Below are 22,911 nucleotides of genomic sequence, written 5' to 3' on the forward strand. Positions count from 1 at the left end.
CGAATAAAAAAAAATGTCTATGATTTGATGTTTTTTTATAGTGAAGTGCCTTTCATGTTCATAGAGTTTGTCGATATTTTTGCCAAGTCTTTGTCAAGTTTTGTTTGAAATCCCATTTATTATCCTACACGTGCCACAGCAACCCGTTCTTATTTTTATGTTTTTCTTGTCTAAAAGGCCTCACGCTATTGGCTAAGCGTATGTCAAGTGCTACAATGTTGCCGGTTTAGAATTTCTTGAAACTCCAGATGTTTCTACAAAACCGGTTAGCTCATAACTTCAGGCTACAACGGAACAAGAACGAAACGTCATAATTATTTCTTGCTAGAGATTCGAACGCTCCCGTCGCGTCCGACCGACGCCATTTTGAACGCTGTCAGTGAACGGTATCAAGTCGCAAAGATGGATTCTTAGATTACTTGAAATGATATTACGATTCAAGCTATGCTTTTTTAGTCGCAATATATTGTAAATTCGTGATATAGTTGTGAAGTTACCGCCACCATGACTGACATTGCTGTACAGGCCATGGAGGCCCTACATAATTGTCGCTGCTGCCTGCGACGCCCTCCGGACAAGGGGCTCAAAACGATGTACGAGTCTGTTGGGAAAACTGAAGTCTATTGGGAAATGCTCAAACAGTGCTTCGACATACGTGTAAATGTTTTATTTTATTTCATGATAGGTATAGTAGAAACAAATCTAAGGCTCACTTTGTTAACATTGACCTAATTGTGCTTCATTCATATAGATGAATAGTTATGTTACGATTTTTACGTCGCCACTTAAGGTCCCCGGCAAGCTCGGCCGAATTGCACCTACCCATACAAACGTAGTTCCGCTCTCATTTTAAAACTACGTATTGGATTGTAATGAAACTTTGCACATACAATGACTGAGGTATATCTAGGTCTGAAATTTGTTTATATAGCTCCAGTTTATAAAACAAACGAAATAGAGCAAAAACAAGTTTTTCTGAAAAACTTAAATTTACTGTATTTTTTTAACTGTGGTATCTGAAGCTACATAAACTAATTACAGACAAAGATATACCTTATCCTATTGTAAGTACAAAGTTTCAGGGCAATCTAGCTAGTTGTTTTAAGATGAGAGCGGCACTATGTTTGTATGTTTGTAGCTTAGAGTATTGTAAAGAGCTGTGTGATTAACAATTTAATTTTCATATTAATACCCAAAAAGTGGATTAGTCAATTGCTATGTATATGAAATAATTATGAATGACATGATCAATTTCTTTTACTATTATGAATAAATATATGGTTTGTTGGTTCAAAATATGCCAAATGGAGTCTGTTCATTGCATCTGAATATAAAAAAATAATTATACATATAGGTTAAAAAGTTATTTATAAAAGTTGTTTATACTTTATCAAATGTAAAAGTAATAAAAAATGCCATAATGGCGTTACATGCCTGTTTATATTAAATTTCAAATTAAAAAGGTCTGACAGCAATTTTTTATTTTATTAAAAGGAAATTAATAAATATGTCTTTTTAACGCCTTCCCTGGGGAAATTTTATTTTATTTTATTAATTAAGTACACCCACATTGTATGTATTACATATGTTGCATTACAATAGTGTCAAAGTACTTCACCTGATACAATACGACAATTTTGGAGTACATAGCGTTGACTAAGTATAATATTGGGAATGAGATCTTAAACTATACATTAAATTTTTAAAACAATTAACTAATATATACAGCAATTATTTTAAGTCGTAATGAACCATACTTTGTAAGAGTTATTTAGCCGACGCACGCGGCGCTGACGAGCGGTACCGACCGTGCCGTCAGCGGCGCGTAACAATAAAATCAGCGTCGCAGTGCGGTGTTCCATAGAACTTTTATGTTATTCGTACGCTTGATCGACGTCAGCATAGCAGGAACTCAAGCCTAAGCTTCTTGTATAATGTAACCATGTATCACTCACTCTTGTTTCAACTGCAGCTAAACCTCGGCAACGACGAGTGCGGCATCTGCGAGGTGTGCGTCAACCGCCTGCGTGACGCCAACGACTTCAAGAGTCAGGTGCAGCAGAGCCAGATTGACCTTAAGTCACTGCTGGAGCGAGCTTTGGCTGAGAAAGGTAACTTGTTACTATTGTAGCTATAGTTCTGACGAGTGCATCTGCGAGGTGTGCGTCAACCGCCTGCAGGACGCCAACAACTTCAAGAGTCAGGTGCAGCAGAGCCAGATTGGCCTCAAGTGACTGCTGGAGCGAGCTTTGGCTGAGAAAGGTAACTTGTTACTATTGTAGCTATAGTTATGACGAGTGCATCTGCGAGGTGTGCGTCAATCGCCTGCAGGACGCCAACGACTTCAAGAGTCAGGTGCAGCAGAGCCAGATTGACCTCAAGTCACTGCTGGAGCGCGCGCTGGCTGAGAAAGGTTTTTTATTTATGACATCCATAATGATATTATAAACGCGAAAGTAACTCTCTGTGTATATCTCTTCACGCTTAAACCGCTAAACTGTTTTTTCTTTTAAGACCTGAGTGTTAGTGTAGGTTTTCCGTTTTAACTTTGTGACTTGACTGTGATAATGACTCAACAAAAGCCTATTGCGAGGTCTACAACTCACAGCCACTAGTGTATGTTTGTAGTGTATGTACCCAGGTATTGATTGTTGTATTTATAAATTTTGCTATGTATTTTTCATGTCACTATATGATGTCACTGTAAATGTTGCATTGATTTGTGATAAAGCCCTTGAGGCCTACTTACAGAAAAAAATTAATTTTGAACATAATGTTTAATCAGACACAATTGCCTATTTTTTATTGAACTAGGGAACAAAAGTACGGAACCCTCGGTGGGCGAGTCCGACTCGCACTTATCCGTTTTTTTAGATCCGTTTTTTATCCGTAGAGTCACACTACTTATACATTATAAACTGAAATAGATATCATACACTAAAGAAAAAGTGACTTTTTTATGATGACGAAATAAAATGATTGATTTATTGTTTTAGATAAAAAACCAGACATCGTCAAGGTGGAGATTCTGGAAGAAGATCCCATCAGCGCTGAGCCTCTGATACGTGAGTATATTTTTGACATATAAGGTAATAGAGCACACAAAATTCCTTATGGTAAAGCAACACCAGAGGGCTTGCAAGGGGCCTAAGAGTACGCTCTTTCTTGAAGGTTTGAAGGTCATATCGGCCCGAAAATACTGCAACCACCGCGGACGACAGTTCATTCCACAGTTTAGTCACAGTGTAAAAAATATACAGTGGACCGACGACTTTGACGTGTAAAGAGCCACAGATTAATAAATAGTTATTACACAGAGCTATAGATGGAATCATTTCAACTGAGCTAATGCACTTACCTGTACTAACAATGGCATTGTATTATTACAATACTATTATCTGCTTTTGTTCTCGTAGCCGCCAACTAGTTCCTTAAAAAATAAGTTAGAAGTGCATTGCATGTATATTGAATTTTTAACCTTATTCCTTGTTCCTTGTTGGGGTTAAAATGGTCGAAAAACATGTTGTAACAAATGGTTTTCTACAAAGTGCGTTCGTTTTGGGTGTCGACGGTTGTAAAATGCAAATAAAGTTATCAATTCAATTCAATTATTTATTTACTTCGAATCATTTTAGCCATTATTTAGTTACTGTATTTTGTAGTCTATTGTTAAAAAAATAGAGTCGTTAATCTATACTAACATTTCAAGGCAGTTATAATCTGCTTTTACTACGAGGTAGTTATCCTAATTTGTGGTTCACCATTACCACTCAATGGCATTGTATTCTTGAGACTCTTTGAGTAAACAGGTAAGTGCATGAGTTCAGTTGATATGATTCCATCTATACTAACAACGGCGAATGTATGCAACTCGGGTGAGCGCCGACACCCCTCGCACCCCGCACGATTGCTCTGTTTAGACGGCTTCGTTCTATAGACTATGGATTAGTTATACGATGCAGGAAGTTTTTCGAGAAACATACGGTTGAAGTCTGCCAACCATCTTAGTGTAAGGGCTGAGTGGACGCTCGAGTTGGGCGTGCAGCGGGGCGGGGCGTGCGGCGTGCATGTTAAACAAATGCAAACGTATAGGAGCGGCCTTAGGGCCAGTTGCACTAACCACTTTTGACAGACTGATCAACGTCACTCAGCAGTGAACTATGAAATTTCCCATACAATAATATTTAACGAACGTTTTAACGGTGACAGGCGGTTTGGTGCAACTAGCACTTAGTGCACGCTGCTCACATCACTTGTGAGCCCGACGCCACGCTCAGCTCCGAGCGTCCACTTAGGCCTTACACTTAGTGGTGAAGATGGAAATGTTGTTGCGTAGAGACCATCGGTGGAAAGAAGCGGAAATTACTTCGTAGATGTTTCAGGTGCTTGTTGTTATCGAGGTTATTTTGAAGTGAATACTTCCATATCTGCATTATTTTATAATGGGGATACGGTTCAAACAAACTACGTCAATCCGGTGAACGGAGGTGACGTTTAAAGTAAACCTGCCAAGAGCGGCAACAGAATTACATCTGTGAAAATTTCAACTGTCTAGCTATCACGGTTCATGAGATACAGCCTGGTGACAGACAGACAGACGGACAGCGGAGCCTTAGTATAGGGTCCCGTTTTTACCCTTTGGGTACGGAAGAAGAAGAAGAAGATGTTTAATCGTGATAAGTTGACAGTGTATAGAAAATATAATAGGGTAACATATTATACACGATCGACTTAGTCCCACATTAAGTTCAATAAGGTTTGTATTTTAGGTACTAGACGGCGATATTATATAATAGATAGATAAATATAAATACTTATATTCATACGAATCATCCATAACTTAGTTATTCATGATAATATACAAATAGATTAACTTACCGGAAATCCCTACTATTGTTACTAGTATAAATGCGATAATAACTCCGTTTGTTACCTCTTCACGCTTTAACCGCTGAACCAATTAAGATGGAATTTGGTATGGATATAGTTTGAGGCCATTGGTAGGACATGGGGTAGTTTTTATCAATTATCTTAAAGTACTTTATAATTTCGTCCTTCGTATCGAGCAAAGGGTTTACCTGCGCATCTATATTATCTATAGTGTGGGACCGAATAACCCGACAGATTATAACCACGCGTTCCCAATGTATAATAATAAGGAGCAAAAAACCGGCCAAGTGCGAGTCGGACTCGCGTTCCAAGGGTTCCGTACATTACACAATTTAAACAATGTATCTTTTATGTGAAATGTCTTTAAAAAACCCGTAGGGGTCGGATCAAAAACTAAGTAATTAAGTCCGACTCACGCTTGACTGCACATTTCTAATAGGTTTTCCGGTGATCTATAGGTAAAGATCTATTTTGTGTATTTTTTTCAAAATTTTTGACCCAGTAGTTTCGGAGATAAAGGGGGGGAATGGTCATTTTTTGCCTATTTTCTTGAATAACTTCTAAACTATTTACTTTAAAATTATAAAAAATATATATTTGAGATTCTCACAAAGAGCTCTTTCATTTGATATGTAACACGATATAGTTTGAGAAACTTTATTTTTTAATTTTCTCATTTACCCCCCAAAAGTGGCCCCCGTGTTTAAAATTAATATGTTTACGTTATATATCCATCTTTGAGTCACAAACTTACAATATGTGTACCAAATTTCAACTTAATTGGTCCAGTAGTTGTGTATTTTTTTCAAAATTTTTGACCCAGTAGTTTCGGAGATAAAGGGGGGGAATGGTCATTTTTTGCCTATTTTCTTGAATAACTTCTAAACTATTTACTTTAAAATTATAAAAAATATATATTTGAGATTCTCACAAAGAGCTCTTTCATTTGATATGTAACACGATATAGTTTGAGAAACTTTATTTTTTAATTTTCTCATTTACCCCCCAAAAGTGGCCCCCGTGTTTAAAATTAATATGTTTACGTTATATATCCATCTTTGAGTCACAAACTTACAATATGTGTACCAAATTTCAACTTAATTGGTCCAGTAGTTTCGGAGAAAATAGGCTGTGACAGACGGACAGACAGACAGACGCACGAGTGATCCTATAAGGGTTCCGTTTTTTCCTTTTGAGGTACGGAACCCTAAAAACGTTCTCTTTTGGTCATATTCGGCAAAAAAATATATACAAGTGTGATATATACTGTGTGCAAACTGTCAGAAGACTGATGACTTGTCCCACGTGTTGTTGGAATGCGTCCGGAATTCGGACTTGAGAAAAAGAATTTTTGGTAGTCTGGGCTCCATGCACAATGGACAGATAATTGTTGGTTGGCAGAGCCTATATCGGACAAAGCAATCAGTGTTTACCACTTTATTGACCTCTCCCTTGAGTAGGGAACTATGATAGCACCCATGAGGCTGACATGTTCACCTAGAGTGTCCAAGTCCAAAGCCTCCATAAAAACCAGATAAAAAAAAAGTGTGATTTTTGCACACTGCACGTTATTTCTTGTCATGTAGGTATTTATTGAATCCCTACTTACTTGCATAGTGTTTTATAATATAACTGTTAATTAACTCGCGTGATGATAATTTGTTAGTAATATATATTAATATATAGATAAATATTTATCGACCGACTGACACCGTATGCACGGCTAGCAACTTTTTATATTATATTCAGAACGTGTTTGTGGCCCTGAAAAGGGCCTTTTTGGTTAGAGTAACGCTACCTTGTTTTTCACTCAAAATAGGCACAATGGTAGTCGATTTGCGCAAAATGCACAAACAAAATTAATTGTCGATGACATAAACTTATTCTTCTATTTGTTACAGGTCAAGACCCGAAAAAGGAATTCAAGGCCGAGAGCGATGGCGATTTGGTATCAAGTAAGTACTAAATATAATTCGAATGTGACGTCAACAAGCAAAAGGTTCTACGTTGTCGGTTGTTGGCCAGTTAGATTTTTAATTAAATATACGCGTTCAACAACCTACCATAAGTATCCTTTTGGTTGAATATGGCACAAAAGTAGAATAAACGAGTATAGGATCTAGTTAGGCGCTCAGTTTAACCGGCATTCTTTTATTTTGGGTACAATCCGAGACCAGACAATCTTAAAAACTGTTCACACGATGGCACGTTTCTCGTCGTTATAGATGGCGTGACGGCAAGATTTCAACAGAAATTGACTATAATAGAGAGGTAACGTCTAAGAAAAAAACGCAGCGCCGTTTCATTTAGTGGTCACTGAAATTACAAACGTACATTTTTAGGGTTCCGTACCCAAAGGGTAAAAACGGGACCCTATTACTAAGACTCCGTCGGTCTTTCTGTCTGTCTGTCTGTCCGTCTGTCACCAGGCTGTATCTCATGAATCGTGATAGCTAGACAGATGAAATTTTCACAGATGATGTATTTCTGTTGCCGCTATGACAACAAATAGTAAAAAAGAATAAAATTAATCCCATACAACAAACGTGATTTTTTTTGCCGTTTCTAAACGTAATGGTACGGAACCCTTCGTGCGCGAGTCCGACTCGCACTTGGCCGGTTTCGACAACCAGAGCTGCTACCGTGTAATGTACTGAGTCGTATAGCGCCATCTTGTGTAGCTGTAAAATTCAAAGCTCTAAATTATTTTAGACTGTCATCTAGTGCAATCAATATCTCTTTGACTGTATACTGGTTTTGTATGGCTACAAACGGACTTTTCCCTATTCTTTGATTGACATGACGATACTCGAGCAGAACACAGGTTAGTGGCCATATGAAATATGTATGTGGGATTAAAACTTCGCTGTGTAACGCCATCTATAACGAAACGCGGCTTGTAATATAGAATGAGTACTATTTTTTGGTCTCTGGTACATAAAATGTTTGTTTGAAAAAAAAATAGGGAGTCTTAATACTGATATTGAAATTATGGGTTATTAAGAAAATCTTTTCCGTCAACTGAACATTTAAAACTCTTACACACGAACGCACAACGAATATCGAAGAGTCACTTTAATGCTGGCACCACACTGCGCTGTATTTGGCGAATATTCGTGTTGCATCCCTTTTGTTTTGTATGTCAAAGAAAAGAGATGCAACACGAATATTTTCCAAATACAGCGAAATGTGGTGCCAGCATTAGAGTGTCTTCACACGAGATGCTAATTCCCATCAATGTGATAACAGCGTAAGTCGGTAGAGATTGGCGGTTTTATAAACAACCTCGTTTTAGAATCTTACGTGTACCAAAGTATTACATTCCTTAATGTATTAAATTTTTATTTGTTATATAAATATATTTTTAAGATTATTATAAAGAAGTTACCTGGAAACAGGTAACACACTAAAATCTTAATCATAATTTATCGGGGACATTAGTAATAACACAATTTTGTTACGTTAATTATAACTGAATGACATTTTAAACTATCAGTACTTGCTTAAATTGTACCCAAAATAAAACAATACCCTGATTTGTTATAAGATTCCAAAAAATATACCAGAAATCTATCGATATTGATTTTGTTTTTATTTACAATCGTCTGTCAAGTCTAATAAACCGTTAATAAAATAGTTTGTCCCTATTCTTCATTTTTACATTTCTGTGTGTTAAAAAGAGACAAAATTTAACAGAGGTTTGTAAGAGGTTGCTAAGTTTTATGAATTAGGGGGATACTGCTTTGTCCGCGGATAGTTTTATTATTGGTTGTGACGAGCTATTGCAATATATTTTAGCAAAAAATACGAATATTTGATTAGGTATTAGTAACTTTTAAATTTGCGGTTGGTTGTTATAGAAATAATAATTTAATAGCATATTGACAACCAATAGCATGGAATATATTGCCTTAAACGTCATCTTTCTTTTTTTTTGTACAAATTGAATAAGATTTACTATAGCAGTTGATACTTTTTTTCTAAGTATTACTACTTAATTTAATTTCAGGCAAAATATATTCAAAATTGAAAGATTTTTTGAAATATTATTACAAATCAGGGTATAATTTATAATGTATACTAGATACTTCTGTTGTCACCAAACAAGTATTAGAGTGTTTTGTTCTGGTGTGGTATGACAGCCGGTGACATTTTAGTATAGAAGCATACCGTGTTCAGTCCTCAGAGTTGGCAATGCATGTGAAATCTTGAGATTGCATAGTTCCATGCAAGCCTTCATAACTTTATTAAAAAATCGTTATGATAACGTTATTCTTCGTATTAATATTTGTTATACTTCATAACGGTTTTTAATAACGTTACAAAACGGTAATGTATAATTATAGTGTTAATCACGATTCTGTCCGATGGCGGACTCGACTCACTAAGCGAGTCTTTCGGTTCCAGTAATTTGTGTACTTCATAACGGTATTTAATAATGGTCCACCATTATTAAATACCGTTGAGTCCACTCAACGACCATGCCAGTTTTGTTGTCATACATATTGCTTCAGTCGCTGTTACGCTACTGGAAGTCTTGGCGTACTCGATGACAGCGCGTAGCGCTAAAACACAATAACGAGTTAAAATGATATAGTACAAATAACATCGTTTACAAAATAACGTTAATGTTTAGGTAATTTCATTTACAGTACATATGGTGCTAATTATGGTGGTAATTTACCACCCTAGTGCGATAACTAGGGTGGTAAATTATGTGGAAAATTTAAAGGGCCACATGTACTGTAAAACGTTGTACAACACACGTGCGAAAAGGTCATTCGCAACTCGTGTCGATTTAAAACACTCGCTTCGGTTGTATTTTAATTTATCGCCACTCGTTGCGAATTTTCTATTTTTCGCACTTGTATCGTAATGTACTATTGGTATATATATCTACAGTTTTATAAGTGTCCTGTAATTTTATGTGGTTTAATCGTTAATCGCGAGAATAACGTTATTGCGATAACGTTACATATTTTAAGTCAACCAAGGGCTATATGCATACATTGCAACTTGTAATCGATATACATAATTGGTTATATTATTCGTAATTCATTAAACCGGTGCTATTTTATAACATAGATTTTAATATTTGTCTACATTGGATGTGTTCGGTTGAGATCTGTGCGAACTATAGAAGGAGATGCAATGACTTACGACGACGCATAGACATAATTTCATTATGTTTCGCACGTATTCCTTACGCGCTGGATCGAAGTCTGCGGCGCTATGAAATATTTCCCCGTGCGACCGCTGCGTACAGTCAGTGTATACGTACATAGCAATAGATAGTGACGGCCAGTATATCGTAACATCCTTTTGTTACCATACAAATAAGGATGTGTTCCGATATATTTGGCCACTGTGGCCATCAATACCTACTTGATGCTGGAGGTACAAACTGCACAAAGTATTTCAATATTTTGAAAGTTCACAAAGTATATTACCGCCTTACCTTATGGCAGTGTTCAACGTAGTTTCTGTGTTTTATTCAATAAAGTACAGAGAAGTACTAAATTTCCTGCAGTTTGGCCACTGGTATGAGTCAATGGCAATAACAGCCTAATTTGATATCATTTAAGTGTTGTGCCCGGTGTTCTGCCACCCCAGAGCAATCGATACAATATTTATACATCAGACATAGATCTAGTCTCGTAGCTTTAAATTTGTGAAATACGATGTAGAATTTTGACGTCTTGACAGCTAAAGTATTGGTACTGAAAACAGATGTTGATTATTGTAAAACTGTATTTGAAAACGGAACTTATGATTAATTTAAGCTTCAAGGAGTTTGTGGTTCTTTCGTCTTCACTGATCCATCCCTTATTACTATATAAACTTAAGTATATAACCACACACAGTAGTATGTTGCAAAATACTGAGGTTTATGCGAATTCAACACATACACACATATATAACAGGCAGACGTGCAAGAACACGGAGACTATAACTGTCACAAATTATAACAGAGAGTATTATATATATTATGGTATTCTACAAAATAATGTATGATGAAAGGAAAGGTAGACTTTGCATAAATTGTGTAGGATGCCAGTTCTCAGGAGTGAAATCTGTGTGAAAAATAGTTATCTGTGTTGTGTGGACGAGGTGATAACTTTTTTAAACGTAGTAGTATGGCGGACACTCAATTTAAGTTAGACGGAAGTTTTCTATTTAAAATCTGCTAAGCATATTTAAAAATTCAAAATAATTCAAGGATACAATGAAGCTATGCATGAAAGAAGAGGTAAGTGTAATTTTAAACTTTTTTTATTTAGGGTCATGAAAGGGTCCCGTGTATCTTCGCCTCTCTCCCGCCACTTATCCCGGAGTAGTGCATGTTCTTGCTAGCTGCTGCTTCATACAGCCATATAATTTTCTATATACTGCCTTTTAATGCATTTGGCAGCGTCATCAAATTAGTAAAAATGATTCCAGTAAATACGTTTATTTTGCTTATTAATGCATCTTTTTGATCTAACACAATTTACTTAAAAATATCTTAAACATTCTTGATGCTCCTCATTATGTGATTTGGAGGAAACCATGGCACTCATGACTCCTGATGGTAAGTGGGCAAAGGTATTTTGAAGGTTGCAAATGCGTTGCTGTTACGTTCAAATCAAAACATCTGTTTTTAACAAGTAAGTACGTCATCCGTTTTTTCTTTCAGGACTATTGTAATGCCGAGAAACATCCGTTCCCGAAACATTTTGCTCTGAAACCGAGCGCAATAATACGTACGAATGTCAGGCATGTCAAAAACATGTACGAGACATGTATATATGTTTGCAGTTCATTTTAAGATAAATTTCGAGTCCCCAAAAAAAGAAATATCCGTACCTGTAAATTCTGTTGTCAACATTGACGATCAAAAACTGTCTTAACTGTTTGATTCGATTTTATACTGTAACTCTACCTAACAGCAGTAGAAAAATGGTGGGTTCTCAAAACTGGATGTGGGCGCTAATGGGTTTGCGATTACGATACATTGCGATTCATAAAAAAAAATTTGAGAACCCAAATTTTATCATCGTGTCACTTGTGCAATAAAGAAAACGTTAAGTGAATCTAAATTAAACGCTCCTATCAATTCATGCGAGGTCAAAATGATATTCCTGTGACGTAGGATGTTAAAAGAGAGTAAACAAAAGCACTCGTTTGATACGTCATAAGAGAAATTATAGATTCTCCTGTGAAATATGTAAAAATAAATTTGCAGAGAAATCACAAAAGAAACTGATTTGACTAAGTAGTAGCCAAATACCCTATTAAACAGACACAATAAAGTTTGTAACAAAAATAAGCTAATTTAGTTCAAAACAATGTCAAATAATTACCGCACAAGGTGCACTTGAAAATGAAATCAAATAAAAGAGGCAATATTTTGTTTCGTGAAATACATTTGTGTCCCATTGACCCCAAAAATCAATCAGTTATTGGTAAATGAATTGTCAACTCTTTGGACGCTAGACTTCCGCCGGCTGGTTTAACCCACATAAAATCCACTATGTGGCCATACATTTAAGAGGAATACCATACACCGTATTATTATTATTTTCAGATCTATTTTACACCGAAGTGATAGCCTCGGCGGACACGGTTTTGGTTGAGCTTGAGACCGATGAGGATATGCCGCCGTACAGCTGTACGACGTGTCTAAAAGTATTTGAACGTAAAGAGAGTTTAACAAGACATAAGTTCGCTGTCCACGCCAAACATGAACTTCAATGTGAAGAAGAAGCTAACGTTTTTGATTACACGGTTCCCACGAAAAACATTCATACTTGCTATGTTTGTTGTCAATGGTTTACACTTGAATCAGATTTAATTACACATATGAAGATACATATGGTACTGCCGAAGACTTTTAGTTGCGAAGTATCTGAAGAGAAATTTACCGAGGAATCCGATTTTAAGAAGCGTACGTCAGTGCACACCGCAATATTGTGCCAAGTATGCAAAAAACCGTTTAAAAATAATTCTCATTTAAAATTTCACATGCGCTGTCATACGGGTGAGAGACCACACAGATGTGAAGTATGTCGCAAGCGATTTAAGACTACAAGTCACTTAAATTTTCATCGAAAAACTCACATGAGGAATAGGACGTATAATTTTTCCTGTGAGATGTGCGAAAAAAAGTTTGCACAAGAATGTCAACTCGAGAACCATATGCATCAACACACTGGGGACAAACCTTACTCTTGTGACAAGTGTAAGAGTCGCTTTGCACGTAAATCTACCCTGGATGCTCACGTGCGCTGCTCTCATACGGGCGAAGGATATTAATGTGATGTATGTAAGAAACAATTTGCTCGTAAGTCTTCTTTAAATACACATATGCGGTTTCATATCAGAGAAAAACCACACTTACGAAGTCATTCAACTAATATAGAGATACATATAAATAGACACATTGGATTGATGCCCTATTCTTGTGATATATGTAAGAAAAGATTTACAAAAAAACGTGCCTTAATAGTCCATAAACGTATACATGCTAGAAAGTAGCGCAATACGTGAGTTGTAGACACAGCTCCCTTGAAGAACCGCATAAACCACACCACACTGGGCATAAACCACATTTTTGCTAAAGCAGTATTTTTATGACCGGTCTGATACATAGAAAGTTTTTGATACTACAATCTAATTTCAAATATGTGTGAAGAAATTCCAGCATTGAACCTAGATTTGTTTACACCCTGATTCCTGTGCTTGACTAAAGCTTTCTTCTCGTCTGGTATAATATCTTAAATAGGATAATAAAGAGATTTTTTTTTCGTTGTTTTTGACTGATATCAATGTAACCACTTAAATGCAATGTATGTTATGTTGTTGGCAATAAAGTATTAAGTACATAAAACATGCATTTTAATAGTTATAAAAATATGTAAACCTGTAAGCTGTATTTTTAAATACGGAATAATTACCAATCATTAGCTTAAAACCAAACAGAATATTAATATAAGAATTACAATAACAATTACCAGGAAAATACAAAAGAAGCAAAACTCATATGCGTCTGCCAAACATGCAACATATTATTCACTTCTTAAACAGTTTTTTTGTTATTCCTACGAAAAAGGTGGACACGAGCAATCTCAAAGTTATTGCGTTGCCAACTCTGGGGACAAAATGCAATGACTGCCTTTGTGATAGAATATAATCGACTGTTTTACACCGACTACTAAAACACAGTGAAGAGGCCTAGAGTACATGATAACTGTTTTTCAGAGCGCGAAGGTGGCGCATCGACAGCCTCCACCGAGCGTCGGTCCGAGTCCGAACGCAGTGGCCCACCGTACAAGTGTCAGACATGTCGGAAAATATTTGAACAAGAAGAGAGTCTCACAAGGCATACGTTTGCTATCCATGCAAAACACGAGCTACAGTCCAAAGGAGCAGTACATGACATCACACTAGAACCTCCTACTGCGAAAAAGATTCATACATGCGATTACTGTTGTCAATGGTTTACTGAAGAAAGTGATTTAACTACACATATGGAGATTCACAAGGTGACATCCAATGACTCAGACGATGATCGGTTAACTTGCGATATATGCGAAAAAGAATTCACTGATAAGGATCACTTGAGAAAACATGAGCTTGGACACGGTGTAGAAAAAAAATTCTCATGTGATTTGTGCGAGAAAAGTTTCACAACAAGTAACGGTTTAAAAATGCATAAGATGGTACATAGCGGTGAAAAACCGCATTCTTGTGAAGTATGCCAGAAGAGATTTAGGCATAAAAGCCACTTGACAGCACATCTTGAAATTCACAATGTCAATAGGCAATTTCATTTTTCTTGTGCAGTATGCAAGAAAAGATTTGCACAGAAGTCGTCTTTAAAGCTTCATATGCGGATACATACGGGAGAGAAACCGTATTCCTGCGAAATCTGCAATAAACCATTTGCATTTAGATCTACTTTAAATGCACATAGGCGTTTTCACACCGGAGAAAAACCGTACACTTGTGAAGTGTGCCAGAAACAATTTTCTGTTAAAAGTCTTTTGAATAAGCATTTACTCTCTCACGCAGATGTTATCGATATACCAAACCAACCTGAGGAAAGTTACTGTTGCGAAATGTGTGGAAAACGATTTAGGCAGAAAAGTTATTTGGCTAGACATCTAAGGGCTCACATGGGAGTGAAGCCATATGCTTGCGATATATGCAACAGACGATTTACCCAAAAAGGTAACTTAATAGCTCATAAGAAGACCCACACTGGCGAAAAATCATATACTTGCGAAATATGTCGTAAGCGATTCGGAACAAAAGCTAATTGCAAAAACCACATGATCATACATACTGGTCAAAAACCACACGCTTGCAAGATATGTAATAAACAATTTTCATACAAGTGTGCTTTGAACGTTCATATAAAAGCAATTCATTTCAGAGAAAAACCACACGTTTGCCACATATGCAAAAGAGCATTTGCATTAATATCTACATTAAAGAAACATATATTGAGCCATACTGGGGAAAGACCTTTCTCATGTCACGTATGTGGCAAAGCATTTACAGTAAAATATGGATTAAAGAAACACTTATTAACTCATAGCGGTGGGGCTACCACAACCAGTCGCCCGTTCCCGAGTCGCCCTACTCTCTATCACCCTTCTATGTCGCACTGTCCAAATTAGAAAATAATTGTCGTTTTTCTGACATTCGATGCAGGCGGTGTTGTAGTCTGTAGACAACATCAAAACTGATAAATGTAAAATATAGTGGTGCTTAATTCCAAGAGAACGTAACATAAAAACGGAGAATTGTCTTACGCCAGTACTCTTCAAAACAAATCCTGTAGACCAACATCAATAGGCTAATATGTTCGAGGCTATACGGCGACGAAGTACTCCGTGAAGCAATCGTCACACACGTTATAAAATAATGCATACATCACTGAGTTGCCAAGGTTTACATCTGAAATTAGTGTAGAAAAAGCGTTAACTTTGCTAATTATCAAGGACATATCGTTCCTAATAAATAAATATACATACTTCAATGCTCTTTGCTAATGTGTTACTTAGTTAGTGAACATTCTGGAAATATTCTCGTGTTTTATTTAAAATATTGATAAAAAATGTAGACTAAAGTGTTATATTTCAGTAAGATTTATTATAACTATGTTGTATTTATGTGGTTTATATTTTGTATTCAAAACATTGTAGTCTCTTAAATATAAGTACAGTTTTTTGTGTCATACTGGATGAGTATTAGGTGTAAGTCAAACTTTTCATATTTGCAATATCATAATTATGAACCACGGAATAAATAATGTAATATAATAGAAATTCCAACCAACTTAACCATAGCTTAGTAATATAACGAAAAGACAAACGCGTGAATTCCCGGTTATGAATATAGAAAAAAAAAACGAATCTAATCTAAGGCATACACCACCAGTTCCCAATTATTATTTTATTACCGTAGCGCGATGTAAGACACTGTGTACTAAACATACTGAAGTAATATGTAAAATAAGTGGTTTATGTTGGTCGGGGTTTTATCGTCTACCCCTACCCTATATACAAATTGTATTATTTAAATATATGAATCAATAGTCAAACTGTGCTTAAATATATATTGTATCCTATGATTCATTGTGTTTTTGAAAAATAAAATATTATCTTTTTTTACAATTTTATCTTTTTCTTTATATTTCAATTTCAACCTCTGAGGCGAAACCTAATTATTTTTACTGTATCGACGATCCTCGCAATGCAAAGGGTCTTGGGCTTTATAACGCCTTTTAAAAACTTCTACGTTTGTCTGCTAGATCTTGATCAATTTATAAAATAACCATTATTGGTGGCGTCTTCTTGTATCAACAAAGTTGAGAAGATTGAAATCGTAAGAAGAATAGAGAAAGTAGTAAGCGAATCGAGTTTTGTAAAACAATAAATTCATAGGCCGATCCAAATCTCAATACAGCTTTTTTGTCAAATGTGGATAATTGTAGTAAAACTAATAAACATAGAATGTATTGATTCCGCTTATACTGAGCAACCGCTTACTATGACGTAATTACTGTGCTAGGTAAGTTTGGTTTTCATATAAAATTCTTTGTAACAACTTTGGATAAGATGACTTCGCGTATAGTGACAAATCGCTTACCTATAAATCCAATTTTTATGAAATGATGACTGGTTATATTGACACATTCGCTGCGTGGACGTTTGATGCGTGCGCGGAGTGTAGTTATTTTAGCTAATAGTTCTCAGTGGCAAGTTAATAATTGGTACAAGGTTAATAAAACTCATCTCTCACAAGAGAGTTTGAGATTTATTTGGAAATCTAAAAAATAAGAAGTTGATCAACTATACTTATATTGAACGGGATACGGACCGTCATTACCTTTTGTATTATCACCCGCTATCTTCAGTTACCCGTGAACAAGATGCATGTAACTGCGTCAAAATATCGGGAGCTCGAAAACAATACAAAAGGTTATCACTGTCCATATCCCGGTCAATATGTCTAGTGAAACTAACAGTGAATCATTCAAAACTGTTAACGTGTTTGTCACTTCCCTTCGGTGTCATTATATCCGGATTCTACTGTAGTACTGAATAAAAGAGTAATCAGAAAAATGCAACAAAAATATTTAAATAATTGTATTTATAGGCATCAGTCAGTGGAATTTAGTGCCCGAACGTAATTGAAGTTATTTTCATTCTATGTAGGAAGCAAACTAGACACAAAATGCCACATGGTAAGTAGACATTGTGTAATCTCAATCGTAAAAGCGTTGCTAACTCTTGGGACTAAAATGTAATACTAAAATTACATCTTCTGTTTTACACACAACGAAACGTGAATGCGGCTAACGGTGAGGAGTAAGTACACCATAACTTTTTCAGAGCGCGAGAACTGCACGGCGACAGCCTCTGCGGAAACTCGGGCTGAGACCGAACATAGTGGGCCGCCATACAAGTGCCAGACATGCCGAAAAACATTTGACACTGAAGAGAGCCTCAATCGGCATACGTTTGCTATTCACGCTAAACATGAATTACAGTCCAAGGTGATAATAAACGAAATGAATATAGTACCACCCTCAACCAGTAATATTCATACTTGCGAAGTTTGCTGTCAATGGTTCACAGAAATAAGTGATTTGAATGCACATATGGAGATTCACAAGGTTACATCCGACGAGTCGAGTGACGATGAGTTGACTTGCAAAGTATGTGATAAACAGTTTGCGGAGAAAGCCCACTTAAAAAAACATGAGTTAGTTCATACGGACGAAAAAAATCACATGTGTGAATTATGTGAAAAACGTTTCAAAACTAGCAACGGTTTAAAATGGCACAAGATGGTACACAGCGGTGAAAAACCACACACGTGCGACGTATGTCAGAAAAAATTCAGGCATTCAAGTCATTTAAAAGCACACCTTCAAATACACAATGAGAATAGGCAATTTCAATTTACATGTGGTGTGTGTAAAAAACGGTTCGCGCAAAAATATTCATTGAAGCTTCACATGCGGATACATACGGGAGAAAAACCTTATTCCTGTGAAATCTGTAATAAACCATTTGCATTTCGGTCTACTTTAAATAATCATATGATCTTTCATACAGGAAAAAAACCCTATTCGTGTGACGTCTGCCAGAAGCAATTCACTTTGAAAACTACTCTAAACAAGCATTTATATTCTCATGCAGATGTCCTCGACTTGCCGGACCAACCGGAAGAAAGTTTCTGTTGTGAAGTATGTGGAAGGCGATTCCGACAAAAAAGCTATTTGGCACGACACTTAAGATCGCACACTGGAGTGAAACCATATGCGTGTGACATATGCAATAAACGATTTACCCAACAGGGTAATTTAAGAGCTCATAAGATGGTGCACACGGGTGAAAAATCTTACTCGTGCGAAATATGTCGTAAACGATTCGGATCGAAAGCCAGTTGCAAGAACCATATGATTACGCACACTGGGCAAAAACCACACGCATGCAAGATATGTAATAAGCAATTTTCATATAAATGTGCTTTGAACGTGCATATAAAAGCAATACATTACAGAGAAAAACCTCATGTTTGTCACATGTGCAAAAGGGCATTTGCATTGATATCTACATTAAAAATACACATGTTAAGTCACACTGGGGTAAAACCCTTTTCGTGCCATGTATGCGGCAAGGCGTTCACAGTGAAATACGCGTTAAAGAAGCATTTATTAACCCATAGCGTCGGGGCTAGCTCAGCTAGCCGCCAGGTTCCAACCCGCGCGACACACTATCATCCGCTCCCACACTGTATGAATTAGAGGATGTGATGTGACATGTCTCGGGTGACGCGTCTCGCGATATTGCGATGCCACAGAATAAGTAATAGTATTATCATACAGAACGGCCACGCACCGCCCCGCCCCGACTCGAATTACTTCACCCCGCGATAGCAGATTGACGGCCGTTTGCCGGCCGCTCAGTACTATTTTTAAGCAACTTACACAATGACTCATGCCGCGTGTACAGACGTGCCGTTTACACATAGAAACGCAAGTGATTTTTGATGTATAGCGTGTCCGCCCTGTGGCGATGCTTCAGGCATAATAAATGTGAACACACAGAACCACAACGTCGCATTTGATGTTTTGTTAATAAGTATCGTCAACAAATTAACCTATAGTGAAGTTATAAAGTGGTAAACATTTGAAATGTTTCACATTAGAAGTCGGATTTTTTAATATTGTCTTTGGTTACCGCGATAGTTATTCATATAATAAAACTATTTAGATGGATTATATCGTGTATATCGTATTTAAAATACATCCCGTAGGTTCTTTAGAGCTTTCGGGCCAGGGGTCAACCATTGACCCCAAACTCTGTAAAGAGCTTGAAACGTCGGGATGAGTTTTAAATAGATTATACGCGATGTAATCCGTCTAAATAGTTTTTTTAGTGCGATTATTGTAGTATTTTTGTTGGCCAGAAATTAGATCTTGCTTTTTGGTTGAGATTCCAAAGTATTTTTATTATTTAGGTAACATTTTAATTACTATGCTTTTCTTGACAAAGATTTATTATAACACACCGTAAATTTCTAGGTATTTATCACTTACTCGACCTGAATACTTAATATCGGGCGATGGTTGTCATTTAAGCATAAGCAAAGCTGCTACTGTTGCTGACAACATGACAATATTTTAAAATCCTTAAATAGTATGTGATTATATCATATTTTTTCAGAAGCATTCTTTTTCTTATATCTATTTAATTTTGTGTCATCGCTTTAGACTAATTTTGACTAGCCATAGTAATTACCTTATTTTTTCTTCTCACGTTTACCATTGCAAGTAAAATTGGTCCCGGTTTTTTTGCCACGGCTTACCAAGAGAGCCTGCTGTTTTGGTAACCTAATCTCAAAAATTGACGCAATCACTAGTTTTTATGAAAGGGACTGCCATTCTGACCTTCCAACCCGGAGAGGAAACTAGACCTTATTGAAACTAGTATCTCTTTTTCAAATTGTATTTAGTTTATAAGTCTCGATATACTGGTTACGTCTTGTTTAAGGTCCCGTTATACCAACCGCAATTGACGGGCTGATAAGTATCACATTATTGCGGAATGCCGCATACTGAAAACAAACTACAAAGATATACAAAAAAAAGTGTTTTTGTATGTCACATACATTTAGCCTTGAAAAATAAAACCACTTTATTGAAACTAAACTCTTGGTTGTTCTTCCAAGATACATGGTAAACGGGCATGTGCAATCTCAATAGAAAATGCGTTGCTAACTCTGACGCTATACTTTAAGTTATGCCTCCATCTGTTTTATATCCGTGAAGACAAAGGAGCGGCAAATATCGAAGAGTACACAATAACGTTTTTTCAGGGCTATTATTCACCGCAGCGACACCTTGCGTGGACATTCCGTCTGAGTCGGAACTCGATGAGGCGCCACATAAGTGTCAGACTTGTCGCAAAACGTTCGACAACGAAGAAAGCCTCAAGAGGCATACGTTTGCAGTCCATGCGAAACACGAATTTCCAGTTCCTACTAAAATAATACATACCTGCAAATTCTGTTGTCAATGGTTTGAAGAAAAGAGCGATTTGAAAAAACACATGGAGGTTCATAAGGTATCACCCAATGAGATCATTGACGGTCAGTTCTCTTGCGATATATGTGACAAACAGTTTGCAGAAGAATCTCACTTGAAGGAGCATGAGCTAGACCACGCAGTGTACAGAAGACTGTCTACAGGAGAAGAACACGATGAGTTTGACGATAGCACGGTTCCTAATTCTAGCAAAAAAAAGAAAAAGGATGATTCATCATGCAAGATGTGTGAAGAACACAAACCAAGAACAATCTACCCATGTGAATTGTGCGATAAACGTTTTAGAAGTAGCAATGGTTTAAAATCGCATATGATGGTACACACGGGCGAAAGACCACACGTGTGTCAAGTATGCCAGAAAACGTTCAGGCATAAAAGTCACTTAAAGTATCATATTCAAATCCATAACGAGAATCGGGAATATCCATTCTCTTGTGAGATATGTGGAAAGAGATTTTCCCTTAAATCTGCTTTGACCGGCCATTTGCGGTCACACACGGGAGAAAAACCTTATTCCTGTGATATTTGTAGAAAGAAATTTGCACTGAAGTGTACTTTAAACGCCCATTTACGCTATCACAGAGGAGAAAAACCTTTTTCTTGTGATATCTGTAAAAAATCTTTTGCATTTAGGTATACTTTGATTTCCCATCAGCGATTTCATACGGGACAAAAACCACATCAGTGTGAAGTATGCCAAAAGCAATTCACTCTGAAAGGTACTTTAGACAAACATTTATTGTCTCATACCAATATCGATATGCCAGATAGTCAAGAAGAAAGTTTCTGCTGTGAAATTTGTGGAAGAAGATTCCGGCAAAAAAGTTACTTAGCGCGACACCTAAAAGGTCACAGTGGGTTGAAACCATATGCTTGTGATTTATGTGACAAACGCTTTACCCATAAAGGTAACTTAAGAGCTCATAAGAAAGTGCACAGCGGCGACAAACCTTACTGTTGCGAAATATGTCGAAAAAGATTCAGTTTAAAAGCCACGTTAAAAAATCATATGATTGTACATACAGGACAAAAGCCGCACGCATGCAGAATATGTAATAAACAATTTTCCTATAAATGTGCTTTGAACGTTCATATAAAGGCAATTCATTTTAGAGAAAGACCTCACACTTGTCACATTTGCAAAAAATCGTTTGCGTTGATATCTACATTAAAAATTCATATGTCGAGTCATACAGGTGTTAAGCCTTTTTCATGTCAAGTTTGTGGCAAGGCTTTCGCAGTGAAATATGCATTGAAAAAGCATCTATCAACCCACAGCGGTGGGACTAGTACACCTAGTAGCGTGCCACAGTATCGCCCTTTTATGTCGCACATGAATTAGAATTTCAATGTATTATTTCTCGCGTGGCGTGGACAAATTAAGTACACTTGTACAACTATCCCTGTAAGATTAAGTAGAGATCGATGGCATACGTAACTGCGACTCTTTATTGAAATGTAATAAGCTGCTAATGACATGTTACCGACTTTAGACTCGTCAAAACATTTGTTCCTAGAGTTACATTTCTCTGAACAGTCGTAAAATAATAGTATATATATATGATTCATACATTATAGATTGGTATAAGTCTCAAAAACAGTTTATATACTATATCGATAGTCATATTGTTGTTTAGTTCATAAGGTATACAGTACAGATCTTTTAGTCAATAAGTTTTCTCATAAAATATGTTGTAGTTAAAACAGTCGCTTAATTAACTTATACGTAACCCCCATCGTAAACTGACATCTCTATCTGTGTGTCTCTGTGCTATTGTAGCATATAAACTAGTACATGTTTTTTAAAACTTTATTTGAACTTTTTAAACAAACGTTGGCATTGTAGTCCTTATACATGCTATCCTCGCGTTGCTAATATGAGAATATATATTTTGCGGCCGTTCGAACAACAA

At 36.5% G+C, this 22,911-nt stretch overlaps 2 protein-coding genes across 6 annotated transcripts in view; one reads left to right on the plus strand and one right to left on the minus strand.

Moving 5' to 3' along the window:
• Positions 1-22,911, minus strand: part of LOC134752127 (heat shock 70 kDa protein cognate 5) — a 154,357-nt gene that overhangs the window by 105,263 nt on the left and 26,183 nt on the right. The gene's annotated exons all lie outside the window — the stretch shown is intronic.
• The window catches only part of LOC134751964 (gastrula zinc finger protein XlCGF57.1-like), a 30,160-nt gene continuing 7,572 nt past the window's right edge, over positions 324-22,911 (plus strand). Inside the window, exons 1-5 of one of the 5 annotated variants that reach the window (XM_063687480.1) lie at positions 324-657; positions 1,973-2,111; positions 2,997-3,065; positions 6,792-6,845; positions 17,775-19,428. In XM_063687480.1, the coding sequence (XP_063543550.1) occupies positions 505-657; positions 1,973-2,111; positions 2,997-3,065; positions 6,792-6,845; positions 17,775-19,195 (1,836 nt within the window). In that variant the 5' untranslated portion in view covers positions 324-504 and the 3' untranslated portion in view covers positions 19,196-19,428. Of the gene's footprint in view, positions 658-1,972; positions 2,112-2,996; positions 3,066-6,791; positions 6,846-12,457; positions 13,322-14,130; positions 16,521-17,774; positions 19,429-20,769; positions 22,871-22,911 lie in introns of those variants that run through there. The other 4 variants (XM_063687481.1, XM_063687478.1, XM_063687479.1 and 1 more) reach the window with 4 other exon arrangements.

This window comes from Cydia strobilella, chromosome 24 (genome assembly GCF_947568885.1).
Source record: "Cydia strobilella chromosome 24, ilCydStro3.1, whole genome shotgun sequence".
In the NCBI taxonomy this organism is placed as follows: Eukaryota; Metazoa; Arthropoda; class Insecta; order Lepidoptera; family Tortricidae; genus Cydia; species Cydia strobilella.